Source organism: Lepidochelys olivacea (assembly GCF_965140295.1).
Source record: "Lepidochelys olivacea isolate rLepOli2 genome assembly, chromosome: 14".
Classification (NCBI taxonomy): Eukaryota; Metazoa; Chordata; order Testudines; family Cheloniidae; genus Lepidochelys; species Lepidochelys olivacea.
The window spans coordinates 27,824,501-27,844,767 of NC_140424.1; the positions used below are offsets into that span (position 1 = coordinate 27,824,501).

At 45.0% G+C, this 20,267-nt stretch overlaps 2 protein-coding genes and 1 pseudogene across 3 annotated transcripts in view; 1 reads left to right on the forward strand and 2 right to left on the reverse strand.

Moving 5' to 3' along the window:
• Positions 1–20,267, reverse strand: part of LOC311531264 (C-type lectin domain family 2 member D-like) — a 188,589-nt pseudogene that overhangs the window by 47,112 nt on the left and 121,210 nt on the right. The gene's annotated exons all lie outside the window — the stretch shown is intronic.
• Positions 1–20,267, forward strand: part of LOC311531266 (C-type lectin domain family 2 member D-like) — a gene marked incomplete at both ends in the record, with an annotated part of 432,379 nt that overhangs the window by 10,994 nt on the left and 401,118 nt on the right.
• Positions 1–20,267, reverse strand: part of LOC311531238 (butyrophilin subfamily 1 member A1-like) — a 42,977-nt gene that overhangs the window by 3,543 nt on the left and 19,167 nt on the right. The window contains 5 exon segments of the mRNA XM_084648471.1: positions 358–378; positions 8,362–8,466; positions 10,052–10,336; positions 12,230–12,577; positions 16,189–16,305. Coding sequence (XP_084504597.1) covers positions 358–378; positions 8,362–8,466; positions 10,052–10,336; positions 12,230–12,577; positions 16,189–16,294 — 865 coding nt within the window. The 5' untranslated portion in view covers positions 16,295–16,305.

The window sequence follows — 20,267 nt, forward strand, 5'->3', positions numbered from 1 at the left end:
ATTTCAATTTTATGACAAAGATCCATTTTCCACTTCTTTTCTGCACTATTTCTCAGTACTGTCAGGATCAAAGTTAAATCTGACAGCTCCTTTCTTTTCAAATCCCTTATCTTATTTTGTTTGTTCTGTGTGACATTGATCAGCCTTACCTCTATTCCACATTTTTTAAAATCGAAATTGAAAAAAGAAAAACAACCTCCCCCAAGAAATAAATAATCAGAAAAACAACCCTGCCCCCCCAAAATCAATCAACCTAACAAAAAAACTAAATAAACGTCAACACCACAATGACAACAAAACTCTCTGATCAGTATACAACTGCGTGCAAAAAATAGAAAGAAGCAAAAGAAGACTTACCAAGCTCTGCAGTAAGTTTCCCTAAAAATGTAGAGAAATAAATATTCATTATTATATCCAGTTTTATCATCCAGAGCTTCTATCCCCCTGGATACACAGTTGAAAGGCTGTATTCTCTATGTATGAAATTCACACTATTGCTAAAGAGGGCAGTGTCTGAGTTATGGGAGTGTTGGGCAGAGAGATGTTACAATTGACAATACTTAGCTGTGATGATTCAAAAAGGGCTTGGTTTTAAACCTGAAAGTTGCTAGGAACTTTTTCCTCCCTGGAATAGATGCATTTATTTACTTCCCTGGCATGGGGTGTTTCTGTAGGGCCCAGCACTATAGAGCTCAGGTGCACTGCACTTTGTTAGCAAAAAGAGATTTCAGTAAAGATACCACACGCAGGACACAGAGCACCTCTGAAGCCTCGCAATGGCCAGTGTACTCACTTTGATCTCAGCTGCAGCTCCTGCACATCCCCTATCTGGAATCTACAAAATCCTGGCCTGGTGGCTTCACTCCCATTTCTCTGCTGACCTGATACTTGTCATGTGACAATGGTAAAGCTCAACAGAGTCATTTTCTATATCACTGACCAGATCATGTTGTTATAATAAGGAAACAGAGCTATCCCTAAAACTCCTCAGTCTCTATCTTCATTTCTCCCTGTACTTCACTGTCCAGCCCCAGCTTCTGGCTTCCTGCATAGATTTATAGTACATATAGCCACACACACACACACCTCTTTCTCAGCAGTTGTTGACGTTATTTTGGCAGGTGTTAATAGGATTTTGATCTAAAGAGGATCACAGACTTTGTTAAACCCAAGCATCTGCCTTCAGGTTCAGTAGAAAGAATCATTATGGCCTTTTGTGTTGTGATCCAGCTAGAAATAATGAAAACTACTGCCCAGTGCACTGGGCACAAAGCCAACCCAGGTAGATTAACAGGGCTATCACTGATAGTGAACTCAGGGGCTAAAAGACCATGTGTGTGTGTGTGTGTGTGTGTGTGTGTGCGCGCACGTGCGTGCATGTGTGTTTGTTGGAGGTAGAAAACCAAAAGAAACCTGGCAAAGGAGTTATGGGTGTGAACGGAAGCAGATAGGGCTCCTTGGGCACAGAGCTCACTACAGTGGAAGATTGGGGATTTTCTGAGCAAGGAAACTGTCTGCTGTTGTTGGTTTCTACTGTGTTCTAGGATAAAAGACTTTCCTCTACATATTCTGTAAATAACAAGATGACACCAAGAATAGACCTAACTTGTATCTATCAGAAACAACTCTGCACAAAGGGGAAAAACTGATACCAAGCTGGCATGAAGCCCTTCCCCGCTGTGCAGGAGGGCACAGAGTCCCCCTTGTCTCCCACTTAATGTCACCTCCCGCAGGAGGGGAATTTCACCCTCAGTAAAGATACATCTTAAATCATGTTCTCTATGTTCTCATCTCCTACCTATTGAATTATCATCAATACATTATTGTGATATTTCATGTGAGTTTCAAGTTGGTGTTCCTTTATTACCAATAATCACAACAACAAAAATTAACAGCAAACAACTTCATAGAACAGTTTCTATTAGGAGAAAACATTTGAAAAGCAAGTTGTTTAAGAATATTTACAGTTAATGTAGATTGAAAGAAATGTTTTCATTATATGAATCCTTAGCACCTCGATAAACATTAAATTTTTGTTTTACTAATCATGTGACTACATTGGAGTTCAATATCAAAGAGTGAGTATTTCCAAGTTGTGAAAGTTCTGAATTCCCAGCAGAATTAGAGCCCAGTCCTGCTTCCTGGCATATCCTACATATCCAGCAACTTTGTTGGGAGCTTTAGGGGTGCAAGGAGTGTAATTTCAGGCCCTAATATTATCAACTGTATTGTTCTAGGACTTGTGCATTTAGTGCTTGATCCTTCACTCCCTGAAGTCAATGACAAAGCTCTTATTGATGATAGTGGTGTTTCTGGTTCTAAAATCTCTCCCATAATAAATAATAAATAATAATAATAATGAGGAGACAAATTTGTGGAAAATTTTACTTGTTGGAGGAAAGATAATGACACCAATGTCGGTATCACATTTCCCAAACAAATAAATAAATAAAATAAACAGCGATAAATAAAAATTATTACTAGAAAATATGAATGGCCATACTGGGTCAGACCAAAGGTCCATCTAGCCCAGTATCCTGTCTTCCGACAGTGGCCAATGCCAGGTGCCCCCAGAGGGAATGAACAAAACAGGTAATCATCAAGTGATCATCCCATAGCCCATTCCCATCTTCTGGCAAACAGAGGCTAGGGACACCATCCCTGCCCATCCTGGCTAATAGCCATTGATGGACCTATCATCCATGAACTTATCTAGTTCTTTTTTGAACCTTGTTATAGGCTTGGCCTTCACAACATCCTCTGGCAAAGAATTCCACAGGTTGACTCTGCGTTGTGTGAAGAAATACTTCCTTTTGTTTCTTTTAAACCTGCTGCCTATTAATTTCATTTTATGACCCCCTAGTTCTTGTGTTATGAGAAGGAGTAAATAACACTTCCTTATTTATTTTCTCCACACCAGTGATGATTTTATAGACCTCAATCATACCTCCCCTCAGTTGTTTCTTTTCCAAGCTGAAAAGTCCCAGTTTTATTAATGTCTCCTCATACGGAAGCTGTTCCATATCCCTAATAAATTTTGTTGCCCTTTTCTGAACCTTTTCCAATCCCAACATATATTTTTTGAGATGGGGTGACTACATCTGCATGCAGTATTCAAGATGTGGGTGTACCATGGATTTACACAGAGGTATCTATCCCTTTCTTAATGATTCACAACATTCTGTTTGCTTTTTTGACTGATGCTTCACATTAAGTGGATGTTTTCAGAAAACTATCCATAATGACTCCAAGCCCTGGTCTACACTAGGACTTTAGGTCGAATTTAGCAGCATTAAATCGATGTAAACCTGCACCCGTCCACACGATGAAGCCCTTTTTTTTGACTTAAAGGGCTCTTAAAATCGATTTCCTTACTCCATCCCTGACAAGTGGATTAGCGCTTAAATCGACCTTGCCGGCTCGAATTTGGGGTACTGTGGACACAATTCGACGGTATTGGCCTCCAGGAGCTATCCCAGAGTGCTCCATTGTGACTGCTCTGGACAGCACTCTCAACTCAGATGCACTGGCCAGGTAGACAGGAAAAGAATCGCAAACTTTTGAATCTCATTTCCTGTTTGGCCAGCGTGGCAAGCTGCAGGTGACCATGCAGAGCTCATCAGCAGAGGTGACCATGATGGAGTCCCAGAATCGCAAAAGAGCTCCAGCATGGACTGAACGGGAGGTACGGGATCTGATCGCTGTATGGGGAGAGGAATCTGTGCTATCAGAACTCCGTTCCAGTTTTCGAAATGCCAAAACCTTTGTCAAAATCTCCCAGGGCATGAAGGACAGAGGCCATAACAGGGACCCAAAGCAGTGCCGCGTGAAACTTAAGGCGCTGAGGCAAGCCTACCAGAAAACCAGAGAGGCGAATGGCCGCTCCGGATCAGAGCCCCAAACATGCCGCTTCTATGATGAGCTGCATGCCATTTTAGGGGGTTCAGCCACCACTACCCCAGCCGTGTTGTTTGACTCCTTCAATGGAGATGGAGGCAATACGGAAGCAGGTTTTGGGGACGAAGAAGATGATGATGAGGAGGAGGTTGTAGATAGCTCACAGCAAGCAAGCGGAGAAACCAGTTTTCCCGACAGCCAGGAACGGTTTCTCACCCTGGACCTGGAGCCAGTACCCCCCGGACCCACCCAAGGCTGCCTCCTGGACCCGGCAGGAGGAGAAGGGACCTCCAGTGAGTGTACCTTTTAAAATACTATACATGGTTTAAAAGCAAGCATGTGAAAGGATTAATTTGCCCAGGCATTCACGGCTCTCCTGGATGTACTCCCAAAACCTTTGCAAAAGGTTTCTGGGGAGGGCAGCCTTATTGCGTCCTCCATGGTAGGACACTTTACCACTCCAGGCCAGTAGCATGTACTCGGGAATCATTGTACAACAAAGCATTGCAGTGTATGTTTGCTGGCGTTCAAACAACATCCGTTCTTTATCTCTCTGTGTTATCCTCAGGAGAGTGATATCATTCATGGTCACCTGGTTGAAATAGGATGCTTTTCTTCAGGGGACACTCAGAGGTGCCCGTTCCTGCTGGGTTGTTTGCCTGTGGCTGAACAGAAATGTTCCCCACTGTGAGCCACGGGGAGGAGGGAGGGTTGAGGGGGTAGCCACGCGGTGGGGGGAGGCAAAATGCGACCTTGTAACGAAAGCACATGTGCTATGTATGTAATGTTAACAGCAAGGTTTACCCTGAAAGACTGTAGCCACTGTTTTATAAAATGTGTCTTTTTAAATACTGCTGTCCCTTTTTTTTCTCCGCCAGCTGCATGTGTTTCAATGATCACAGGATCTTCTCCTTCCCAGAGGCTAGTGAAGATTAGAAAGAAAAAAAAAACGCACTTATGATGAAATGTTCTCTGAGCTCACGTTGTCCTCCCACACTGACAGAGCACAGAGGAATGCATGGAGGCAAATAATGTCAGAGTGCAGGAAAGCACAAAATGACCGGGAGGAGAGGTGGCGGGCTGAAGAGAGTAAGTGGCAGGCTGAAGAGAGGGCTGAAGCTGAAAGGTGGTGGCAGCGTGATGAGAGGAGGCAGGATTCAATGCTGAGGCTGCTGGAGGATCAAACTAATATGCTCCAGAGTATGGTTGAGCTGCAGCAAAGGCAGCTGGAGCACAGACTGCCACTACAGCCCCTGTGTAACTAACCACCCTCCTCCCCAAGTTCCATAGCCTCCACACCCAGACGCCCAAGAACGCGGTGGGGGGGTCTCCGGCCAACCAGCCACTCCACCACAGAGGATTGCCCAAAAAACAGAAGGCTGGCATTCAATAAATTTTAAAGTTGTAAACTTTTAAAGTGCTGGGTGGCATTTTCATTCCCTCCTCCACCACCCCTCCTGGGCTACCTTGGTAGTCATCCCCCTATTTGTGTGATGAATAAATAAAGAATGCATGAATGTGAAGCAACAATGACTTTATTGACTCTGCAAGCAGTGATCGAAGGGAGGAGGGGAGGGTGGTTAGCTTACAGGGAAGTAGAGTGAACCAAGGGGCGGGGGGTTTCATTGAGGAGAAACAAACAGAACTTTCACACCGTAGCCTGGCCAGTCATGAAACTGGTTTTCAAAGCTTCTCTGATGCGCACCGCGCCCTCCTGTGCTCTTCTAACCACCCTGGTGTCTGGCTGCACATAACCAGCAGCCAGACGATTTGCCTCAACCTCCCACCCCTCCATAAATGTCTCCCTCTTACTCTCACAGATATTATGGAGTGCACAGCAAGCAGTAATAACAGTGGGAATATTGGTTTCGCTGAGGTCTAAGCGAGTCAGTAAACTGCGCCAGCGCGCCTTTAAACGTCCAAATGCACATTCTACCACCATTCTGCACTTGCTCAGCCTGTAGTTGAACAGCTCTTGACTACTGTCCAGGCTGCCTGTGTATGGCTTCATGAGCCATGGCATTAAGGGGTAGGCTGGGTCCCCAAGGATACATATAGGCATTTCAACATCCCCAACAGTTATCTTCTGGTCTGGGAATAAAGTCCCTTCCTGCAGCTTTTGAAACAGACCAGAGTTCCTGAAGATGCGAGCGTCATGTACCTTTCCCGGCCATCCCACACTGATGTTGGTGAAACGTCCCTTGTGATCCACCAGAGCTTGCAGCACTATTTAAAAGTACCCCTTGCAGTTTATGTAGTCGCTGGCTTGGTGCTCCGGTGCCAAGATAGGGATATGGGTTCCATCTATGGCCCACCACAGTTAGGGAATCCCATTGCAGCAAAGCCATCCACTATGACCTGCACATTTCCCAGGGTCACTGCCCTTGATATCAGCAGATCTTTGATTGCGTGGGCTACTTGCATCACAGCAGCCCCCACAGTAGATTTGCCCAATCCAAATTGATTCCCAACTGACTGGTAGCTGTCTGGCGTTGCAAGCTTCCACAGGGCTATCGCCACTTGCTTCTCAACTGTGAGGGCTGCTCTCATCTTGGTATTCATGCGTTTCAGGGCAGGGGAAAGCAAGTCACAAAGTTCCATGAAAGTGCCCTTACGCATGCGAAAGTTTCGCAGCCACTGGGAATCGTCCCAGACCTGCAACACGATGCGGTCCCACCAGTCTGTGCTTGTTTCCCGAGCCCAGAATCGGTGTTCCACCACATGAACCTGCCCCATTAGCACCATGATGCATGCACTGGCAGGGCCCATGCTTTCAGAGAAATCTGTGTCCATGTCCTGATCACTCACGTGACCACACTGACATCGCCTCCTCGCCCAGTATCGCTCTGCCAGGTTCTGGTGCTGCATATACTGCTGGATAATGTGTGTGGTGTTTAATGTGCTCCTAATTGCCAAAGTGAGCTGAGCGGCCTCCATGCTTGCCTTGGTATGGCATCCACACAGAAAAAAGTCACGGAACGATTGTCTGTCGTTGCTCTGACGGAGGGAGGGGCGACTGACGACATGGCTTACAGGGTTGGCTTACAGGGAATTAAAATCAACAAAGGGGGTGGCTTTACATCAAGGAGTATTTCAGGCAGGACTTCACGGAGGGTTCCAATAAGAAATGGTGCACCTAAGTAATTGTTCTTATTGGAACAAGCAGGTTGGTCTGGCCTCTGATTGATACATAGCTAGATTTACCTTGCTGCACCTTCTCTGTGAGTGACTGCAGTGTGACCTAGAGGAATGAGTCCCCTAGACGGGGCGGGAGGGGGGGAAGTGAATGAGTACAAAACAAATCTAGTCTTTTTCTTGTTTTGATCCACTCCATCTATCTTTTACATCTTTGGCTGGCAGCAGACGGTGCAGAAGGACTGCAAGCCATCCACATCTCATGGCTGCTCGGCAGGAGATGGTACAATAGGACTGCTAGCTATCCATATCGCCTCCTGCTCACCATAAGATGGTTCAATAGGACTGACTGCAGGACTAAAGAGAATGACCTGGTCAAGTCACTTCTAATGTAGTCCCTGCACCCATGTCTGCCCAGGTGCTCCTGGCCGACATGGCCAGGAGCACCTCGGACATGACGATGACGGCTACCAGTCCTATTGTACAGTCTGCTGCCACAAGGCAAGGGGTTGCTGCTGCTGAGTAGCAATGCAGTACCACGTCTGCCAGCACCCAGTAGACATACGGTGACGGTTACCTGAGCGGGCTCCATGCTTGCCATGGTATGGCGTCTGCACAGGTAACTCAAGAAAAAAGGCGCAAAATGATTGTCTGCCCTTGCTTTCATGGAGGGAGGGAGGGAACGGAGGCCTGATGATATGTACCCAGAACCACCCGCGACAATGTTTTAGCCCCATCAGGCATTGGGATCTCAACCCAGAATTCCAATGGGCAGCAGAGACTGCGGGAACTGTGGGATAACTACCCACAGTGCAACACTCCGGAAGTCGACGTTTGCCTTGGTACTGTGGAAGCACTCCACCGAGTTAATGCACTTAGAGCATTTTCTGTGGGGACACACACACTCGAATATATAAAAACGATTTCTAAAAAAACGACTTCTATAAATTCGACCTAATTTTGTAGTGTAGACATACCCTAAGCAAGTGATTTTTAAGTCAGGAGAAACTTGTGGTATGCAAGACAAATCAGACTCCTGAAAGGGGTGCAGTGGTCTGGAAAGGTTGAGAGCCACTGCCCTAACTCATCTCACAGCCTGGGATGTCTTCTCTTTTCACTTTTCTCTAATTTTATGTGTCCCGTTATATATAAATGTGAAGGCTCAGCTGGTGTAACTCAGTGAAGTTCCTTTGCAAGGACATTTCCATACAAAACCATTATTTTTTGTTGCTTCTACATTTTTCATGTTACTTTTTAGTTTTTCAGATGTAGCCTTACTGCTTTTATTAGAAGAAAATCTTGCATTATATTTTCCTTTATAATGTTTACCTTTTATTTTAAATAAATAAATAGTGATACCAATGAAACATGCGAAAATCATCAGGATCACCGACAGAGCCACCATCCATGGATTCGCCTTTGGGAAAAAGGCAGCTGTAAAAGAAAACCCTAGAGGGACTCACATCACTCTGTAAGTAAGGGCAAAAATCAAAGGATTCCACATCATATAAAGCTACCTCCAGCAGGAGTAGTCTAAAACAAAGGTGGAAATACAGCCCTGTCTGCAGTGCACAGAGCACCAGAAACTTATATTACAAGGACTCCAACCAACACAGGCATCAATTCACAGATCAGCGTATGAATCAGCCTGGTTTAATTCACTGCTGTTGTTGCACAAAGAGACAACCTTGTCCAATGCCTAAAGCACTGGCTTCAGACTCAGGAGACTGAATTATGTTCCCCACACTTCTGGTGCCCTGCTGTATGAGCTTTACTATGTCATTTCCCCTCTGTTGCTCTATTTCCTGTCCAGTCTTTTGCTTGTCTTGTTCATTTAGTTTAGAACTATCATAGTTTATTTGTACAGTGCTCAGCACACTGGGGCTGCAATCATGGGCGGTGCGTAATGGAGGCTTGGGGAGAGGCCAGAAGCGGGAGTGCAGTGGCGGATTACCGCACAGACCCACAGGGCCTATGCCCAGGGGTCCTGGCCAATTTGGGGCCCCCGGAAAAATCCCCACTGCTACAGCCTTGGGGGTGGAGGAGCTCTTACTCCAGGGCCACAGTGGGGACACAGAGCCTTTCTGGACTCGGGGTGGCAGCAGACAGGGTGGAAAGGAACAAGCGGGGTGTGGGCCTCGAGAGAAGAGGTGGAGTGGGGGTGGAATGGGGGCAGGTTCGTGGTTGGAACAGGGGCAGGCTCACAGGGGAAGGGGTGGAATGGGGTGGGGCCACGGGTAGGGCCTTGGGAGGAATGGTGGAACGGGGGATGGGCTCTGGGCTTGGCGCTCTGGCCAGGGCCAATTGCTCTGCTGCAGTCCCGGCCGTGGGTGAGAGCTCAGCCCCAGCTGGGGCTATGCTCTGAGCCCCTCCTCTCCATGGTCCCAAAAGAGCTCTCAGGCAGAAGCAAAAGCAGAAGCTCCCCCTGCAGTTCCCAGCTGCCTCTCCTCATAGTCACAGCTCCCAGCTTGCCGGCTCCGGCAGCTGTCACACAGGGCGACACCATGTGACCAAGCAGGGCCAGCAAATCCTGGCAAAAGTCTGGGGGAGCATGTGACCCCATGTGTCCCGCCGTGTCACCACTGCAGGGAGGAAGGTCTCGGGTTTCAGCCCCACTCCTGAAGCCCCAAGCCCCAGCAGGTGCTTCCCATGGGGCTGAAGCCCTGAGACCCCCCTCCCCACAGATTTGAAGCCCCAAACTCCTGCAGTCATGCCCCAGCTCTCAAACTTCTGAAGATTGTCATATGTGGCTTGGAGAGTCAGTAAATTTGGCCACCTCTGCTATACAGTATAGGTGGGATCTTCAAAAGTGTCTGAATTATTTAGGAGCATGAGTCTTGTTGACTTTCAGGATACTTTTTGAAAATTCCACCATTGGTTTGTTTCTTTTGTAGGGTTTTTTGTCTAAATATCATACTCTAGCCTTCATTGCTATTGATACATTTTAATGTAGTTAACCAATCTGCTGTTGTATTTTTTCTGTTGCTGATCACAGTGTGTTGCTTTGGTGGTAACTGACCTGATATATAAAATAATGTTGATTCCTTTTTTCGGTTGGTGTGGGTGCTCTTGACTACGCAAGACAAGTTCTGGTGTGAATTCTCTGTAATAACGATGGAATTTTCAATGTCAAACAGCTCATTGGCTTCTTTGGAATTTGTTTCAGAGAGCGATGGTAAATGCTGTCCACTGGCATCTCTCCACAGCACCTCAGGCTGTGGGTACCAGCCAACCAATCGACACACCACCCGGATCCCTCCATCCTGATAATCCTCAACAGAGATGTGAGGAGCAGTGCCTGAAGCTAGAGAAAATTAATAAATCAGTATTAATTTATGCACATGTTCAGCCTGGAGGATAAACATTTAAACTTTCCTTTTATTCCCTATACTCATGGACTCAGGAAACAATATGAGCAAGAAATTATAATTATTTCATGGAGCGGGAAGGGAAAACTTTTTCCTTCACTAGTTTTCCATTCCAGGATCTACACATGGCAAAACATTGTATTTCATGATTTCATGAATCCGTTAGCTGGTAAATGATCTTAACACTAACGGATAAAGAAAAAGATTGAGAAAAATAAAAGTTATATTTCAAATGTACCTTCAGGTGAAATATCTCTTCTTTGATCATATACAGTCTGCTTTAGCTAGCCCTATGGGTACATGTCAAAGACAGAGGAGAAAAGTCTGTCCATGTCTGGTCAAGTTTAACCCAGAGCTCAGTATGTGTGGCTGCTCCTAAGCCCCTCTTCACTGGTGAAAAGCAGTGGAGGAGGAATGGGCTTTCACAGGAGGAATTGTTCTCCCTCCTTAAAGTTTTAGCAGCCTTCACCAGAATGAAACGAGATAGCACCAGAGTGACAAGGAGCCAGCAGAACACTAGCCACTCATTTTCAGACGTGGAGTAGCTAGTGTACCCCTTATCCAATGTACTTCATGTTTGGATGAAGAATCATTCCTCACAACGGACTTGGGGAAATTTTTCAAAACCACCCAAATGACATAGGAACTTAAATCCGATTTACAAAAGTGACACACTGGAGTTACTGATAGGAAATAAATTGAAGGTAACAGGAAATTTTGAATAGTAAAATGCAAATAAGAATCACTGAGAACGCTCTCCAAAGGAAATACAGGCACATAGAACTATAGGATTGGAAGGGAACTCAAAAGGTCATCTAGTCCAGCGGTTCTCAGCCAGGGGTCTGTGGCCCCACAGGGGGCTATGAGCAGGTTTCAAGGGGTCCACCAAACAGGGTCAGCATTAGACTTGCTGGGGCCCAGGGCAGAAAGCCAAAGCCCCCACCCTGCTGTGCATGGCTGAAACCTGAGACCCGTCACACGAGGTTGAAGCCGAAGCCTGAGCAAGGTAGCTTCGCAGGGCCCCCTGTGGTGTGGGGCCCTGGGCAATTGACCTGCTTGCTATCCCCTAATCCTGGCCCTGGCTTTTAAATGCAGAAAAACAGTGATTGTGGCACAATTGGACTGTAGAAACCTCCTTCTTAAAAAACCTACAATTGCAAGAATTCCATGACCTGTCTAGGTTACCTGTTCCAGTGCTTAACTATCTTCATAGTTAGAAAGATTTTCCTGCTATGTAGCCTAAATCTCCTTTTTTTTCACTGCAGCATCATACTGTTGGCTCCATATTCACTTTGTGGTCCACTAAAATCTCCACATCCTTTTCTGCAGCATTGCTGCACAGACAGTTATTCCCATATTGTATTTGTGCATTTATTTTTTCCTTCCTACGTGTATTTCTCTTTGCATGTTTTTACTCAATTTCATGTTGTTGATTTCAGACCAATACTCCAGTTTATCAAGATCATTTTGAATTCTAATCCTGCCCTCCAAAGGGACTGCATCTTTCCCAGCTTGGTGACATCTGCACATTTTATAAGTGTACTCTCTACTGCATCATCTAAGTAATTAATGAAAATATTGAATAGTACCGGACTGAGGAATGACCCATGTGGGATCCCATTTGATACATCCTCCTAATTTAACAGCAAACAACTGATAACTACTCTTTGGGTTCAATTTTTTAATCAGGTTGTGCACCCACCTTCTAGCAATTTCAGCCAAACCACATTTCCCTGGTTTGCTTATGAGATTGTCATGTGGGATTGTGCCAACAGCCTTACTAAAAATTAAGATATATCACATCTATTGCTTCCCCACACGCTACTGACCTGACACCTTTAGTTCCAATTGGGCTTCTTCATAATCCATACCCTCTTGAACAAAACAGCTATACTGTCCTTCATCAGAAGGTCTGATATTGAAAATTCTCAAGGCAACATTTCCATCGGTGAGACCATCTTTAAAGAGCTCTGTCCTCCGCTGATATTCTGACATCTGCTGCCCATACTGGTCCTTTCCATCACTATAGCGATGAACAAATGGAGAGAGTTGGGACCGGAACCACGTCACCTCCATGTTCTCAGCGCTCATCTTGGGGGACAGGTGACAGGGTAACACAATCTCTTCTCCCACAGTGGCAATGACAGGCTGGTCAGGTCCAACCACTTTAAAACGAGCTAAGAAATGTACCAGGATACAAGGAAGATAAACTCAGAGAAAGCATGGGAAATTCATATACATTTCTTTAACAATACACACAAACAACAAGATCTATTTCATGTATTTTATATTCCATGGGGCATGAAATTATATATGGAGTTTACAAGAAATAATGCATTTCCACAACTGTAAATTATTCACAAAAAGAAAAGGAGTACTTGTGGCACCTTAGAGACTAACTCATTTATTTGAGCATAAGCTTTCGTGAGCTACAGCTCACTTCATCGGATGCATTCAGTGGAAGTGAGCTGTAGTTCACGAAAGCTTATGCTCAAATAAATTGGTTAGTCTCTAAGGTGCCACAAGTACTCTTTTTCTTTTTGCGAATACAGACTAACACGGCTGCTACTCTGTTAAATTATTGTTATACCAGATGTAGGGTGAAACCTCATTGAATCTGGTGGGTGTAATAGCCACCCTTCATTCAGAATAAATGATAGAAGCAATGAAGCTCCTTTATGGAGTAAAGTAGCTGAAACTTTCAGAGCCACCACTCAAATTACATGCCATGTGCAAGTCTGGTCAAGAGCTGAGCTATGTGGGCATAGTGCAAATACAGAGGGATGGGTATTGCTTTGGTAGAGCTGTGTGCTTGTGTGTGAGAGCAGAAGCAGAGAAAAAACACTAAAGAAGCAGACAGAAAAGGCTGCAAAGAAGGGCCAGAGACAGCCAGAAAAGCACTTGAAGCATGTGAAAGCTAAGAGAGAACTTGTTGGGCAAAGTTTTGGTTGAAAGCGGCTTGGAATTGTGAGCAAAGAAATTGCCTCCTGCTGTTTGATTCCTACTGTGTTCAATGATGCGGGACTTTGTGTACATTCTATGTAAATAAAAAGGATTTCATCAAATAAATACCTGACTCCATCAGCAATTTCTCTTTCTAATGGAAAGAACCCATAAGACCCTGAATACTGGCTACCCACTCATGTCTAAAGGGTTAACATTATGTTTATGTAAGCAGGGTCTGAATGAATGCTTCCCTGACAGCTAGCTGGGAGTGGGAGAGACTCCCCGTGTGTTTATGTAAATACAATTTGTTCCTGCTCTGCTTACATATTCAACAGATGCAGAGGTGTCAAAGTGATCAACTTTAACTGGTGTTGGGTACAAATCACTTTAGTACTGAATGCAGGAGTAGTGAAATGCTGTTACCAATGTTGTAATTATTGTTGGAATACAGAGAAGCAGTACTGTGCTTAACCTGTCCCAAATAAGGGGGACCATCCTCAGTTGAAAGAACCTTGTTAAGCCAGGGGCTCAAATGTCAGCGCCCTGTGAAAGTAAGAGGGGTGGGGACAAGTATCCCAGTGAGAAGGCAGCACACCCTCACCAAGGGTCCTACCTAGACTGGTTCAACCTGTTCCTCCCCACAGGTCAAATAATAGCATTAAATAGGCTTCATTAGAACCCTCTTTGTTAATTTAATTGTTTGATCAGAGCTGAAATCATTTGTGGTGCGACTGTGTTTCTGCCCTGCCTGCTAAGAGCTAAAATTACTAAGAAACTGATGTGCAGAGGACACAGCAGAGAGGCAGATGGCAGCAGAAGGTGACTGACAGCTGGTGAATGAGTGGCTGTTGAGGCAGAGAGGCGCAACAAGCAGCCAGCAGGGCAGTGGCAAAGAAGCATGATGAGTGGCTAGCAGGGCGGCTGGTGGAGAAGCAAGGTGAGCGGCCAACAGGGCGGCTGGTGGAGAGGTGTGCCAACAGCGGTGACCAAGCAGCCAGCAGGCTGACAGTGGAGAGGCGCGGTGAGCATGGTGAGCAGACATCTGGCAGGGTGGCTGGCAGAGAGGGGCAGCGAGCGAGTGCCCGAGCAGCGCTACAAGTAAGGAGCCTCTTTACCCCCTCTCCACACAAGGTGGGAGGTGAAGTCTGCAGATGCACCTCTGAACTCTGGGTCTGCACTAACCAAGGACAGCAACTGTGAGTGGGGTGCAGAGAAGGGTTGGGCATGTGAAGGGGGCTTTTGGGTTGCTGGACTTAAGAACCTGAGGGGAAAGGACACTGCCCAACCTACTTGGGGTTGGGTCGTTTACCCATGGTTTATTTTTATGGACCCTAGTTGCAGTGTTTTCCCAAATTAACACCCAGTTGCTTCCCTCCTTTTATTAAAATTTCTTTTCTATACTCAGACTCTATGCTTGTGAGTGGGGAAGTATTGCCTCTCAGAGACACCCAGGGGTGGTGTGTAAATTTCCTAGGATACTGGGTGGAGGATTGAGCCAGTTCTGTGTTGTATCAACAGAAAGGAACCCCTAGATATTGAACATGGCCCTGACTGCTGCTGGCTCCACCAGGCAGAAAGATTATATTTTAAAAAATACTGAAATACATTCCCAGCACTTGTCATGGGGAGCAAGTGAGAGGATCACAAAATGTCCCCAACCCCAGTTACAGTGACAGGGTGATAAGGTTCAGTCACTCTACATTGTGCTCTGAAATGTGCCACAACATAAAAGAAAATTAACTCAGAGAGAAAAATTACTTTTCTTTTGCCTCCTCAGTCCTGTCAGCCTCATGCAGTAGTGTGCTATGCAAATAAAATAGGATTAGATCTGATAAACTAGGCAACGAAATTTGGAGGAAATTTTAAAGGGCTGGAAACCTGATCCCAATCCCATTGAACCAATGGAACAGTTCTCATTTACTTCAATGGGATTTGGATCAGCCCTAATGGGCTCTCCTTTTGTTGCTCAGGTTCACAGGCTGTGGAAGCCTTTAATCTCCAGAGGGCTAGTTTCAATTTAAGATAGTGCAAAGTGTAGCATCCTACTTGGTTAGCTGTGCTCTGCACATGGGACACTGTGTACCTGACCTCTGTGATATGCTCTTACTTCCAGTATATTTTGTGTGCACTTCAAAGCACTGGTTTTTGACATATGAAGCATTAAGTGGTTTGGGACCAGATTAGTGCCTCTTTCCTAATGTGATGTCCCAGAGACTGAGAGCAGATGGAGTGTCTGAGCTAACAACCCCATGGGTTCTAATGGGACATTTTCAATAAAGGGTCGTCAGCTGTGTATCTCATTTACCCTCTTGTTCAACCTACTGACTTATAGTCCCCGCTCTCTCTAGGTGTTTGAGAAGGGAATGAGTGGAAGAGGACGTCAGTGCATTAAGATGAGTTAGACAGTTATTAGTCCTGAAGGTTTGGACAGGCAGTGAAGACACTTTTTAAAAAAACACTGTTGTTTCTGTTTGGAATTTGGGTTGTTTTTTGTTTAGCCTTCTGTTTACAACTAAACATCTTACTGGGCATCTTTTCAAACCCCTGCTATTTATTTACTTAGATTTTTATCCTCCTTCAATAATAGAGTGTTATCCATTGCTGACAACTTTTAAAAACACATGCATGAATAAGCAAATCTAAAAACTATCCCAAGAACAATGCAACAACCCAGCAACAGGATAAGCAGAGCAAAATTGAATAAAGAAGTTGCCAATCTTGCTTTGTGGTTCTGTTTACACACTGTAAGTAGTTCCATTGTCTTCAAGTGAAGCCCATTTGTAAGTCACTGTAAGCCTAGATAAATCATATAAGAAACTACAGAAAGAGATGGGATTCCTACCTGATTCCAACCTGTGAAGAGAACAAGTAATGAAGAAAATAATCAAATCAGGCAGAAAGCATCTGGCTGTGGTGCTATGGCAGAATGAGAGAACCTGCATCCTCATGGGAACTTGGTCTAGATAACAGGATGGACATGGAGAAAAACAAACAAACATCATAGTAAACAAAACAGTGATTATGAGATGCTGGTTATTGGATTTTGAGGGACAGAAGATCACAGAGGACACAAATAAAATGGGATATATGCATTGCCAAGTAAATTTATTGTGTTATGCAGTTAGAGCAACCAGTCCATTAAAGTTGAAAACATGTTTCTATTATGAGTCCGAGTTTGTCCCATTCCCACCCAATCCACACTGCTCCCCACCTCGAGGTCGCTGCTTCCCCCACTCCTCTATATCCTGCTTCTCCCCTCTGGGTCCTCCCTGCCCAAAGGTTCCTGCTTTTCCTCAATTCCACTTTCCCCTCTCCAGATGCCTGCTTTCCCCAACTCTGGTTCCCTGATTCCTCTCTCCCTCCATTTTCCCCTCTCCAGGGGAGAGCCCTAATCACTAGGCTATTGACTAGCCTGAGATGGAAAAAGAAAAGGAGTACTTGTGGCACCTTAGTGACCAACCAATTTATCTGTAGCCTGAGATGGAGTTTTTTCAGTCTTTCCTGGTGGATCTGTTCCACTTTGAGTAAATAATGAAATATTTATTAGAGCAGGAACTTGAACCTGAGTCTTCTACAGCCAAGAGGAGGGCTCTCATCACCAAGCCACCCTCTCTCCTCCACTGCAGCACTGCTGAACATATAATTTAATACAGAGTGGAACAGCTCCAGCAAGAGAGCCTGAGAAACAGAGACAGAGAAATGTACAGGCAATGAGCCAGAAAAGTCACAATACATTCAACTGCAGTGAGAGTCCTGGAGCTTCTTTTATTCCTTTGATAAATTCAGAACTTCTCTTCACATCAGCAGGAGATTTGCCACGGTTAACTCCAGCTGCTAGTTACTAGTTCTGCCTCACTAGTATACCATAACAGAAATATCCAAGAAAAAAAGCTCAGAGACATGGGATGCTTTCATAGAAGTATCTGAATGATCCTATTACATGCATTCCTCTTCCCCCCTTCTCCTTCCTCTCTACCCACTTCCTTCCTTCCCCATCTCTAGCCCTCTCCTCTGAACTTTGCTTCTATTCTTTACTTAACTTCATAATTTTTCTTTAACTAGTTGATTTTCCATAAGCAGATTTTGTTTGTAAATTGTTTAATGCAAATAATTGAGGTATATTTTGACCATTCATATTATATATATATATATATATAATTAAATGTTTCAAGTATGGCTAACATTAGGTAGCAAATGGTTAATATATCATGAGAATTTAATATAGTTTATTATGTTTGTTTTTTCTCTGTATATATTTATATTTTAAAAAATTAAAAAAACAAAACAAAGAAAATAAGACTCAACTCCAGGAGGTTTACAAGGAAAAGGTACCAGGAGGGGGATTGCCTCGGAGAGAAAATAAAATCACGCTGCTCTGTAGAACCTTGCTGATCCACAGATGCAAGGAGTCCCCAGGTCCAGCAATGCACTGGAATCATGAGGGGTTAGGGGGTAGATGTTCCCGGTACACTGGAAACATGAGGAGGGTGGGGTGAGGTAGATGTTCCCGGTGCACTGGAATCATGGGGGGCGGGGAGGGGGCTAGATGTTTCTGGTACACTGGAATCGTGAGGAGGATGGGGTGGGGTAAATGCGAGCAAAGCAGCTGTGTCCTTATCGTAATGCTCCAACCTGCCAGCAGCAGCAGCCAGAGCCCAGAGCTGCTTCCTGAGCCTGGATGGAGGGGCTGCCTCTGCTACTGAAATCAGGTTCAAAGAAATAAAAGTTCAAAGAAATAAAGCTAAGGGGAAGGGCGGGCATGAAATGGTTGATTTTCCCTGTGCAGTTTGTTGCTAGACTGAGAACTGAATTCCAGCATTGCAGTGACTGATCTGGTAAAGTTGTTTTAATTCATCGTGTCTGTATTTTCTGCAGGGTATTTTGCTGTAGTGAGATCAGACACATTTCAGCTTCTTCTGCTATCAAAAAGCTAAGCAGTTGGCTTTCCCTTTTAACTTTGAAAGAATCAGTGAAGGAAATAAAATGGTGCGAACCCACCCTTTGGCTGGGGCTCTTGATCTATTGAATTGAGCCTCCTTTTCCACAACATCCTTTCTGTAAACCCAGAGGCACAGTCTGACTTCTGTATTTGCAGGGTAGAGGGCTTAATAAGTACAGGTCTGACTTTGGATGCGCTCTGCAAGTCCCCCAGGAGTTCACCCGGCTGTGAACCAAGCAGCACTTGGGGATGCAGGGGGAGCAGCAGCACAGAGCTCGGGGAGGAAGCCCCTGGACACCCGGCTCCCCTCCCCTCCTGCCAGGCGCTGAGGGCACTCGGCTGCTGTGGGGACATCCCATGTGCATCTCTGTCAAGGGGAAATGACTCTGGCGGGCTGTGGAGCGCTCTGATAAAAGCTCCTGCAGCTGCCTCTTTCCTTCCCCTTTTCTCTGAAAACCATGTTTTTTCCCCAGCAAAGTGACCACCCCGGCTGCAGCCCCAGCACAGAACGGGTGCTCTGGCCAGCATGAGCCTCCTGCTGCCTGCACCAAGACCGGTAGGGCCAGATTTAGGGAAAATGGCACTCTGGGTGAACTTGTATTTTGCTGCCCCCCACATCACCCCTGGCCCCACAGGCTTACTGGGATCCCCCCACCACCTCTGGACCCTGCTGCTTCCCCACGTTTGTATTGAAGAGGTGCCACAGGTCAGCCCTGGCACAAATTAAGAATTGTCAGGCGGCCTGATACCAGCAGCTCCTGGCCGCGTGCCCAGCTCTGACGGCAACGCCACCACCAGCAGCAGCACAGAAGTAAGGGTGGCCTGGTAGATGCTGTATTGCCACCCTTACTTCTGTGCTGCTGCTGTGGCTCCTGGTGCCTGATGCTCTGCCCGCGGCTCAAGGTCGGTTTCATGCTGTCACAAGGAGGCTGCATCTTGCCAGAGCCCAGGGCCCTCCTGCAGCTCTCTGGACACTACTGGCTCACCGGGGTGCCATTTCAGATTTTGTGGGGTGGGGGCAACTTTAACCATGGTTCCAGAGACTACTTAGGCACCTGAAGACTCTTGGGTTTTTTGCAGATAATAACTTAGGAATTAGCTGACAGGAGCACTACGTCTAATTGTTACATAAAGAAAGAACAAATATATACAAACTCCAATTAAAGCCACATTTTAAGTTTATATGTAAATTTAGATCAGGAGATAATACAGCAAGATATTCCCAATCCCAAACCTTGAGGTATCAGTTCTGAAGCTTTAACACAGATATCAGAAACACAAGTTTGATACGTTGTACACTATCGTTAGTAATAAAAATAAATAAAATCTGACTCTGTGTCCCTGCCATTATCTACTCTATTTTAGTCAATTGTTTTTCACTCCCCCAAAAAAGTATTTACTTAATTGTAACATACATGATGAAGGTTTTTTCTCTTTTATTAAGAATGGGAATTTATTTTTCTAATTATTTTGGCATTTATGTTTACCAATCACAACCATGTATGTGACTCACGAACATTTGACTCCATCATTGCTGTTAGGTATCATAATTGGAACTGCATATATTTTCATATGAATTTTAAGGTTTTTTTACAGATATAACTAAAAATACTACTTGAAAATAAGTGACTTTCATCTGCCCAGGGTCTAAAGTTATGTGTTTAGCTAATGTTTTTTAACCTGGCAGTGCTCAGGTGAGTACAAGCTAAAGTTATATTCTAAGAGGATGTTATTATTTGATTATACCATTTTAAATAATTAATGACAAAGCACAAAATAGTAATAAAAATAAGGAAAATTACTGCAGCCAGGACAGATTAGACATTTTAGAACTCACTACTCAATGAATTAAATATAAGCATAAGAGGGAAATAAAATTATGAAATGCCCGCTGTTAGGGGGCTTATTCCTTCACCCACTTACTTCCCTGGTCCTTCTCGCATGAACAGAGAGCAACAATACCCGAAGTCCAAAGGTGCAAA